General features: G+C 50.1%; 1 protein-coding gene across 3 annotated transcripts in view; it reads right to left on the reverse strand.

Annotated features, from left to right (window-relative positions):
* The window catches only part of adamts6 (ADAM metallopeptidase with thrombospondin type 1 motif, 6), a 125,802-nt gene that overhangs the window by 56,731 nt on the left and 59,071 nt on the right, over positions 1–10,000 (reverse strand). For 2 of the 3 annotated variants that reach the window (XM_046369618.1, XM_046369617.1), the window contains exon 12: positions 7,071–7,178. In XM_046369618.1, coding sequence (XP_046225574.1) covers positions 7,071–7,178 — 108 coding nt within the window. The remainder of the gene's footprint in view (positions 1–7,070; positions 7,179–10,000) is intronic. The other variant, XM_046369619.1, reaches the window with a different exon arrangement.

Here is a 10,000-nt window from a genome sequence, read left to right on the forward strand (position 1 = left end):
CTCAGGGTTTGGAGACAGTAGAGGTTGTAGAGATTTTAGGTCTGTAACTGGGTCAGTGGTGCTCAGGGCTTAGAGACAGTAGAGGTTGTAGAGGTTTTAGGTCTGTAACTGGGTCAGTGGGGCTCAGGGCTTAGAGACAGTAGAGGTTGTCGAGGTTTTAGGTCTGTAACTGTGTCAGTGGTGCTCAGGGCTTAGAGACAGTAGAGGTTGTAGAGGTTTTAGGTCTGTAACTGGTGCTCAGGGCTTAGAGACAGTAGAGGTTGTAGAGGTTTTAGGTCTGTAACTGGGTCAGTGGTGCTCAGGGCTTAGAGACAGTAGAGGTTGTAGAGGTTTTAGGTCTGTAACTGGGTCAGTGTTGCTCAGGGCTTAGAGACAGTAGAGGTTGTAGAGGTTTTAGGTCTGTAACTGGGTCAGTGGTGCTCAGGGCTTAGAGACAGTAGAGGTTGTCGAGGTTATAGGTCTGTAACTGGGTCAGTGGTGCTCAGGGCTTAGAGACAGTAGAGGTTGTCGAGGTTTAGGTCTGTAACTGGGTCAGTGGTGCTCAGGGCTTAGAGACAGTAGAGGTTGTAGAGGTTTTAGGTTTGTAACTGGGTCAGTGGGGCTCAGGGCTTAGAGACAGTAGAGGTTGTCGAGGTTTTAGGTCTGTAACTGGGTCAGTAGGGCTCGGGGCTTAGAGACAGTAGAGGTTGTAGAGGTTTTAGATCTGTAACTGGGTCAGTGGTGCTCGGGGCTTAGAGACAGTAGAGGTTGTAGAGGTTTTAGGTCTGTAACTGGGTCAGTGGTGCTCAGGGCTTAGAGAGAGTAGAGGTTGTAGAGGTTTTAGGTCGGTAACTGGGTCAGTGGTGCTCAGGGCTTAGAGACAGTAGAGGTTGTCGAGGTTAAAGGTCTGTAAACTGGGTCAGTGGGGCTCAGGGCTTAGAGACAGTAGAGGTTGAAGAGGTTTTAGGTATGTAACTGTGTCAGTGGTGCTCAGGGCTTAGAGACAGTAGAGGTTGTCGAGGTTTTAGGTCTGTAACTGGGTCAGTGGTGCTCAGGGCTTAGAGACAGTAGAAGTTGTCGAGGTTAAAGGTCTGTAACTGGGTCAGTGGGGCTCAGGGCTTAGAGACAGTAGAGGTTGTAGAGGTTTTAGATCTGTAACTGGGTCAGTGGTGCTCAGGGCTTAGAGACAGTAGAGGTTGTAGAGGTTTTAGATCTGTAACTGGGTCAGTGGTGCTCAGGGCTTAGAGACAGTAGAGGATGTAGAGGTTTTAGGTCTGGAACTCGGTCAGTGGTGCTCAGGGCTTAGAGACAGTAGAGGTTGTAGAGGTTTTAGGTCTGTAACTGGGTCAGTGGTGCTGAGGGCTTAGAGACAGTAGAGGTTGTAGATGTTTTAGGTCTGTAACTGGGTCAGAGGGGCTCAGGGCTTAGAGACAGTAGAGGTTGTAGAGGTTTTAGGTCTGTAACTGGGTCAGTGGTGCTCAGGGCTTAGAGACAGTAGAGGTTGTAGAGGTTTTGGTCTGTAACTGGGTCAGTGTTGCTCAGGGCTTAGAGACAGTAGAGATTGTCGAGGTTAAAGGTCTGTAACTGGGTCAGTGGTGCTCAGGGCTTAGAGACAGTAGAGGTTGTAGAGGTTTTAGGTCTGTAACTGTGTCAGTGGTGCTCAGGGCTTAGAGACAGTAGAGGTTGTCGAGGTTTTAGGTCTGTAACTGGGTCAGTGGTGCTCAGGGCTTAGAGACAGTAGAAGTTGTAGAGGTTTTAGGTCTGTAACTGGGTCAGTGGTGCTCAGGGCTTAGAGACAGTAGAGGTTGTAGAGGTTTTAGGTCTGGAACTCGGTCAGTGGTGCTCAGGGCTTAGAGACAGTAGAGGTTGTAGAGGTTTTAAGTCTGTAACTGGGTCAGTGGTGCTCAGGGCTTAGAGACAGTAGAGGTTGTAGAGGTTAAAGGTCTGTAACTGGGTCAGTGGTGCTCGGGGCTTAGAGACAGCAGAGGTTGTAGAGGTTTTAGGTCTGTAACTGGGTCAGTGGTGCTCAGGGCTTAGAGACAGTAGAGGTTTTAGGTCTGTAACTGGGTCAGTGGTGCTCAGGGCTTAGAGACAGCAGAGGTTGTAGAGGTTTTAGGTCTGTAACTGGGTCAGTGGTGCTCAGAGCTTGGAGACAGTAGAGGTTGTAGCGGTTAAAGGTCTGTAACTGGGTCAGTGATGCTCAGGGCTTAGAGACAGTAGAGGTTGTAGAGGTTAATGGTCTGTAACTGGGTCAGTGGTGCTCAGGGCTTAGAGACAGTAGAGGTTGTAGAGGTTAAAGGTCTGTAACTGGGTCAGTGGTGCTCAGGGCTTAGAGACAGTAGAGGTTATAGAGGTTAAAGGTCTGTAACTGGGTCAGTGATGCTCAGGGCTTAGAGACAGTAGAGGTTGTAGAGGTTAATGGTCTGTAACTGGGTCAGTGGTGCTCAGGGCTTAGAGACAGTAGAGGTTGTAGAGGTTAAAGGTCTGTAACTGGGTCAGTGGTGCTCGGGGCTTAGAGACAGTAGAGGTTGTAGAGGTTTTAGATCTGTAACTGGGTCAGTGGTGCTCGGGGCTTAGAGACAGTAGAGGTTGTAGAGGTTTTAGGTCTGTAACTGGGTCAGTGGTGCTCAGGGCTTAGAGAGAGTAGAGGTTGTAGAGGTTTTAGGTCGGTAACTGGGTCAGTGGTGCTCAGGGCTTAGAGACAGTAGAGGTTGTCGAGGTTTTAGGTCTGTAACTGGGTCAGTGGTGCTCAGGGCTTAGAGACAGTAGAAGTTGTCGAGGTTAAAGGTCTGTAACTGGGTCAGTGGGGCTCAGGGCTTAGAGACAGTAGAGGTTGTAGAGGTTTTAGATCTGTAACTGGGTCAGTGGTGCTCAGGGCTTAGAGACAGTAGAGGTTGTAGAGGTTTTAGATCTGTAACTGGGTCAGTGGTGCTCAGGGCTTAGAGACAGTAGAGGATGTAGAGGTTTTAGGTCTGGAACTCGGTCAGTGGTGCTCAGGGCTTAGAGACAGTAGAGGTTGTAGAGGTTTTAGGTCTGTAACTGGGTCAGTGGTGCTGAGGGCTTAGAGACAGTAGAGGTTGTAGATGTTTTAGGTCTGTAACTGGGTCAGAGGGGCTCAGGGCTTAGAGACAGTAGAGGTTGTAGAGGTTTTAGGTCTGTAACTGGGTCAGTGGTGCTCAGGGCTTAGAGACAGTAGAGGTTGTAGAGGTTTTTGGTCTGTAACTGGGTCAGTGTTGCTCAGGGCTTAGAGACAGTAGAGATTGTCGAGGTTAAAGGTCTGTAACTGGGTCAGTGGTGCTCAGGGCTTAGAGACAGTAGAGGTTGTAGAGGTTTTAGGTCTGTAACTGTGTCAGTGGTGCTCAGGGCTTAGAGACAGTAGAGGTTGTCGAGGTTTTAGGTCTGTAACTGGGTCAGTGGTGCTCAGGGCTTAGAGACAGTAGAAGTTGTAGAGGTTTTAGGTCTGTAACTGGGTCAGTGGTGCTCAGGGCTTAGAGACAGTAGAGGTTGTAGAGGTTTTAGGTCTGGAACTCGGTCAGTGGTGCTCAGGGCTTAGAGACAGTAGAGGTTGTAGAGGTTTTAAGTCTGTAACTGGGTCAGTGGTGCTCAGGGCTTAGAGACAGTAGAGGTTGTAGAGGTTTTAGGTCTGTAACTGGGTCAGTGGTGCTCAGGGCTTAGAGACAGTAGAGGTTGTAGATGTTTTAGGTCTGTAACTGGGTCAGTGGTGCTCAGGGCTTAGAGACAGTAGAGGTTGTAGAGGTTTTAGGTCTGTAACTGGGTCAGTGGTGCTCAGGGCTTAGAGACAGTAGAGGTTGTAGATGTTTTAGGTCTGTAACTGGGTCAGTGGTGCTCAGGGCTTAGAGACAGTAGAGGTTGTAGAGGTTTTAGGTCTGTAACTGGGTCCGTGGTGCTCAGGGCTTAGAGACAGTAGAGGTTGTAGATGTTTTAGGTCTGTAACTGGGTCAGTGGTGCTCAGGGCTTAGAGACAGTAGAGGTTGTAGAGGTTTTAGGTCTGTAACTGGGTCAGTGGTGTTCAGGGCTTAGAGACAGTAGAGGTTGTCGAGGTTTTAGGTCTGTAACTGGGTCAGTGGTGCTCAGGGCTTAGAGACAGTAGAGGTTGTCGAGGTTAAAGGTCTGTAACTGGGTCAGTGGTGCTCGGGGCTTAGAGACAGCAGAGGTTGTAGAGGTTTTAGGTCTGTAACTGGGTCAGTGGTGCTCAGGGCTTAGAGACAGTAGAGGTTTTAGGTCTGTAACTGGGTCAGTGGTGCTCAGGGCTTAGAGACAGCAGAGGTTGTAGAGGTTTTAGGTCTGTAACTGGGTCAGTGGTGCTCAGAGCTTGGAGACAGTAGAGGTTGTAGCGGTTAAAGGTCTGTAACTGGGTCAGTGATGCTCAGGGCTTAGAGACAGTAGAGGTTGTAGAGGTTAATGGTCTGTAACTGGGTCAGTGGTGCTCAGGGCTTAGAGACAGTAGAGGTTGTAGAGGTTAAAGGTCTGTAACTGGGTCAGTGGTGCTCAGGGCTTAGAGACAGTAGAGGTTATAGAGGTTAAAGGTCTGTAACTGGGTCAGTGGTGCTCAGGGCTTAGAGACAGTAGAGGTTATAGAGGTTAAAGGTCTGTAACTGGGTCAGTGGGTTAAGATCCTGCCAAGGCAAGGGGCTGAAAACCCCAGGATGCTTTCGTCCTTCTCCTTCAATCACTCAGAACAGAGATTAACGATGCCAGAGAGAGAGAGGGGGAAGGGGGAAGGGAAGAGGGAGAGGGAGAGGGAGAGAGATTGGGGGTTATGCACTAAGACACTGTATAAACAAGATCAACACTGCAGAGAGAGCGGGAGAGGCCATAGAAAGAGAGTGAGAGAGGAGGGCAGAGAAGAACAAAGAGGGAGCTGATAGGCCAGAGAAAGAGAGTGAGAGAGGAGGGCAGAGAAGAACAAAGAGGGAGCTGATAGGCCAGAGAAAGAGAGTGAGAGAGGAGGGCAGAGAAGAACAAAGAGGGAGCTGATAGGCCAGAGAAAGAGAGTGAGAGAGGAGGGCAGAGAAGAACAAAGAGGGAGCTGATAGGCCAGAGAAAGAGAGTGAGAGAGGAGGGCAGAGAAGAACAAAGAGGGAGCTGATAGGCCAGAGAAAGAGAGTGAGAGAGGAGGGCAGAGAAGAACAAAGAGGGAGCTGATAGGCCAGAGAAAGAGAGTGAGAGAGGAGGGCAGAGAAGAACAAAGAGGGAGCTGATAGGCCAGAGAAAGAGAGTGAGAGAGGAGGGCAGAGAAGAACAAAGAGGGAGCTGATAGGCCAGAGAAAGAGAGTGAGAGAGGAGGGCAGAGAAGAACAAAGAGGGAGCTGATAGGCCAGAGAAAGAGAGTGAGAGAGGAGGGCAGAGAAGAACAAAGAGGGAGCTGATAGGCCAGAGAAAGAGAGTGAGAGAGGAGGGCAGAGAAGAACAAAGAGGGAGATAGATAGGTCAGAGAAAGTGAAATAGAGGGAGAGAGTCCTCCTTAAAACCTTGTGTGTGTTTCCAGCAAGACGAAAATAGCCTGGGAGAGAAAGGGTTATCAGAGACGAGCTGACACACCCAGACCCTACACTGCCTGTCTGTTACACCACACACCTGCAAGTGTGTGCGTTTGACACAGAAATCTGTGTGACCTTTGGGGAACACAACTGCTGTGCCTTCTGTCTACTTATCTCGCTCCCTTTCTTTTTCTCTTTCTCTGTCCTTCTCTCTATCCCTCTCTACCTTTCTCTACCTCACCCCTCCTTCTCCTCCCTGCCCTACCACCTCTCCCTCCCTTCCCCCTCCCTTCCCCCCTAGTTAGCAGGTCCTCTCCATTACAGGGCCTGGTGAGAAATGGCTGACAGTCGTCTTCCTTTGAAGCCCCCTCCCAACCCCCATCCCCCTCACCACCCACCCTCAGCCCAGACAGGAGCGCACTACCAGCCCCCCGAAGCCCTCTGTCCCAAATCCCCCTGAGCTGATCTCAACCTGTGCACCCTGTGTAGCCCAGGACCCCGTCAGTGGCCCCCGGGGGCCTGAAAGGCTCCAGTCAGCGGAGGGTAATGTCACACGACAGCCCCTGACACCCTCCCATTCTTCCCTTTGAGACCTCGGACCATCCGGTGACAATGGCCACCGTAATCCATGTTAAAACCGTCTCTCTGTCAGCCGTCTAACCTGGCCGTGGCGTGGCCAGCCACCCTGCGATTCGACTCTGAAGTGATGACCTCAAAGCATGGTGTGTGTGTGTGTGGCGGGAAAGGGGGAGGGGCGGTAATACATTGGGATACCACGGGAGAGAGGGAGAACGAGCCCTACTAGATCTGGTTACCACACACCTCACAGTAACTAGTCTTGGCTCTGACACTCACACGCTACTTCCCAACTATGAAGGCTTAGCTGCCACCACGAGAGGAGAGAGAGAGAGAGAGAGAGAGAGAGAGAGAGAGAGAGAGAGAGAGAGAGAGAGAGAGAGAGAGAGAGAGAGAGAGAGAGAGAGAGAGAGAGACAGGGAGACAGAGAGAGAGAGAGACAGGAGAGAGAGAGAGAGAGAGAGAGAGAGAGAGAGAGAGAGAGAGAGAGAGAGAGAGAGAGAGAGAGAGAGAGAGAGAGAGAGAGAGAGAGAGAGAGAGGGAGAGAGAGAGAGAGAGAGAGAGAGAGAGAGAGAGAGAGAGAGAGAGAGAGAGAGAGAGAGAGAGAGAGAGAGAGAGAGAGAGAGAGAGAGAGAGAGAGAGAGAGAGAGAGAGAGAGAGAGAGAGAGAGAGAGAGAGAGAGAGAGAGAGAGAGAGAGAGAGAGAGAGAGAGAGAGAGAGAGAGACAGAGAGAGAGAGAGAGAGGGGAGAGAGAGAGAGAGAGAGAGAGAGAGAGAGAGAGAGAGAGAGAGAGAGAGAGAGAGAGAGAGAGAGAGAGAGAGAGAGAGACAGAGAGAGAGAGAGAGAGAGAGAGAGAGAGAGAGAGAGAGAGAGAGAGAGAGAGAGAGAGAGACAGAGAGAGAGAGAGAGAGAGAAAGAGAGAGGGAGAGAGAGAAATAGAGCTGTTGGTATGGAGGTGAAGGAGAGAGCCAGTGTGTGTAAACTACAGGAGACAACTGGTGCGTTTGGACTTACCCCTTTCTCGATGCTTCCCGTCTGACACAAGGTCCCCTCGGCAGCAGGGATACTGTTGGTGACACAGCGGTTGCTTTTGCTAAGGCACCAGAGCTCTCTACACACTTCCTAGGAAAGGAGGCGAAAGCAAGTTGGTCAGAAGAAAGCAATTCGCTGCAGAGAGCGTATTACAAGTAGAGAAATGGACAGAGACGGGCCTGTGTGGGAAGTGCCTTAGAGACCATAAATAAATACATGGTGTGACTTTACGTGACTTCCACGCCTCCTCTCCTGTCCCCCATCAGAACTAAAGGTGAAAGAGCTGGAGAGGGGAGAAAATACCTGGCTCTCGGCATCCCTCATATTGCTTTCCCTTAAAAGGGTAGCAGACCTGGGTCAAATCAAGTTTGCACGGTTTGGAGTCACTTAGGACTATTTTCATAGGTTCCATTTCACACCGGGCAAACTAACTCAAGCTCAGCTGAACTATTTTGGAAGTGTGAGACCGATATATCTGACCCAGGTCTGACGGATTGAGCCCTGTGCTTTGGACTCAGTTCAATCCTGAGAGACGATATTCCAAAGGTCAGCCGATGCTGCTCATGTTTTGAAGAACAACTTACGCCTGGTCACGTTCACCTATCCGGACCCTCAACAGAGAGGCGGCTGACGTCAGTTCCCATGAACCACCGTTAACCAGTTACAGGAAATCAGCTCAAACTGTACCTCAGAGAGGAGAGCGCCTCAAGGAGCAGGGATTTGTAGACATAACAACAACAATAACAACAACGCTTTGTCTGACAGGAAGATTGAAAACAAACAACTTCTTCTGTTTCTGCAATTTATCCATCTTATCTCCTTGCTCTTACAACAGCGGGAGGGGGGAGCGAGAGAGAGAGAGAGAGAGAGAGAGAGAGAGAGAGAGAGAGAGAGAGAGAGAGAGAGAGAGAGAGAGAGAGAGAGAGAGAGAGAGAGAGAAAGAATGAGAGAGAGAGAAAGAGGGCGAGAGAGAGAGAGAGAGAGAGAGAGAGAGAGAGAGAGAGAGAGAGAGAGAGAGAGAGAGAGAGAGAGAGAATCCCAGTCAGACTCTCGTCTGGAATTAATAAAATTGTATAAGTGAATGTGTGTAACAAGGACAGCGCTGCACAACCCTGCATTAGATTTCCCATTAAACCTCTATGGTTCCCCCTCCAGGCGCTCCACTTCAAAGGCTTTTTACTGGATAACTGTGTTACGGTGGAGGAGAAGAGGAGCAGCGTCACGAAGAAGAGTTACGGCCCTGAGCCCAGGTTCTGACCCCACGGGTCAGTAAATAAAGTCCAGGCCCCGCTGGTCTCCACTGGTCTCTGCTACTGCTAGACGCGATAGATGAAATAAAGCTGCAAACTGTCACTCTGAGTCTGCCCTGTCTCGTTGCACCACTCCCAGCTGCTTTCAATAAGCCCCCCAGCTTCTGCCCCCGCTAAGCCCCCCCATAAAACCTCACCCTCCCTCCTCTCTGGCTTCCCCACCGTTCCCGTTCAGAGCCGGCTGAAAGGTCAGAAGGAGAACCGGGTATGGATGGACATGTGACCCAGACCTGGTCCGGCAGATTCATGCCAACAGAGAGGATGCGGGAGGGTTGGCGAAGGGTTAAAGAGAGCAGGGGATCAGGGAGGCCCGCCAGTAACTGAGACGTCACTTAGCCTGTTTTTCCTCCCCTCCTCACCTTGCCACGGAACTGGGGTTCAGGACGAGCAACGTGATGAAGGAGTGTTCCGGGGGGGGGGGGGGGGGCAGTTTGGTTGTAAGTGACGTTGTCAATGTTATTACTCGTATAACTTAGCTTGACACTTTGTGTCCGCCACCCTGTGTGGCCGCGAAACGAACGTCTTCCCTGTTTCACGCTGAGATCTGACCTCTGTGACGTCCGGGCCAAAAGGGCCAAAAGGGCCAAAAGGTATCTACTGCCCTTCCCGGTGACTCCGACGTTCTACCGTGAGTCCGTTCAAAACAACAACAACAACAACAACAACAAAAGCGTATTTTATGTTATTCCACGGGAGCAAACGTGTGGCCAAACTGCCCGCCATTCTGTCTTTTCCTTTCAGTGCAAGCAACAGTCCAACTTTTTCCACGGGGCTGTTTGTTCCTATTAGAACCCACTACAGCTGTAGGGTAAGAGGACTGGTGGAAAGAGAGACCAGTTGAGTAGCAGGACACAAACAAACCACCGCAACCGTCAAGTGTAACAGTGACTGTAAAGTGCTGCTGTGCCTCTCTTCCTCCTACACATCTTTTAGTTGTCCTCTTTAAGTCTTTAATGGCACTAAAGCAGGGCCTGCTCTGCTCTGTGTGTCTCTACAGGGTAACCGTATCCCAAAGACGACCCCTTACAGGACATCACCTCCGTAAGCAAGCACTATCAAGTCATAGATCCTTTCATTGTTTCTATGGCTACATGGGTCCAATCAGCAAGCTCTAAACTATAGACAACTCTTTACCAGACAGCTGGCTGGCTGAGTGAAACAGACCTGACTGTCAGAATCCATAACCCTACTAGTTGAAAGACTACATTCGAGTGCTGTGGACGCAGCCGAGGCACAGAGCAGCACAGCTGAGCCAGGCTGTGGAGGAATGCTCTCCTTTCAGAAATGGCTGTCTTTCATGCTGATCTAAAACCACAATTATGAGCTTAAGAGCCAAAATGACAGGGTTTGATTTGGGGCCCGTAGTAATCTGCTGTCAGATATTTCTTTCAATGAAACAAAATAAACTCTCTTGATCTCGGCTAATGGCAGACTCTTTTTTTTTGTTGTGTCCGTATTGGTTCATGAATTCTTTGTGGCTTTCATTCAACATCTCCTGTGTCTGTGGCTTGGTTCAGTTCTCTCTCTGCTCGTGTCTCTTTACTTACCTTGGGTTGTTATTCTTCATGGTGGTGGTCGGGGGTAATGATTTTATTTCACAAA

This window comes from Oncorhynchus gorbuscha, linkage group LG11 (genome assembly GCF_021184085.1).
Source record: "Oncorhynchus gorbuscha isolate QuinsamMale2020 ecotype Even-year linkage group LG11, OgorEven_v1.0, whole genome shotgun sequence".
Classification (NCBI taxonomy): domain Eukaryota; kingdom Metazoa; phylum Chordata; class Actinopteri; order Salmoniformes; family Salmonidae; genus Oncorhynchus; species Oncorhynchus gorbuscha.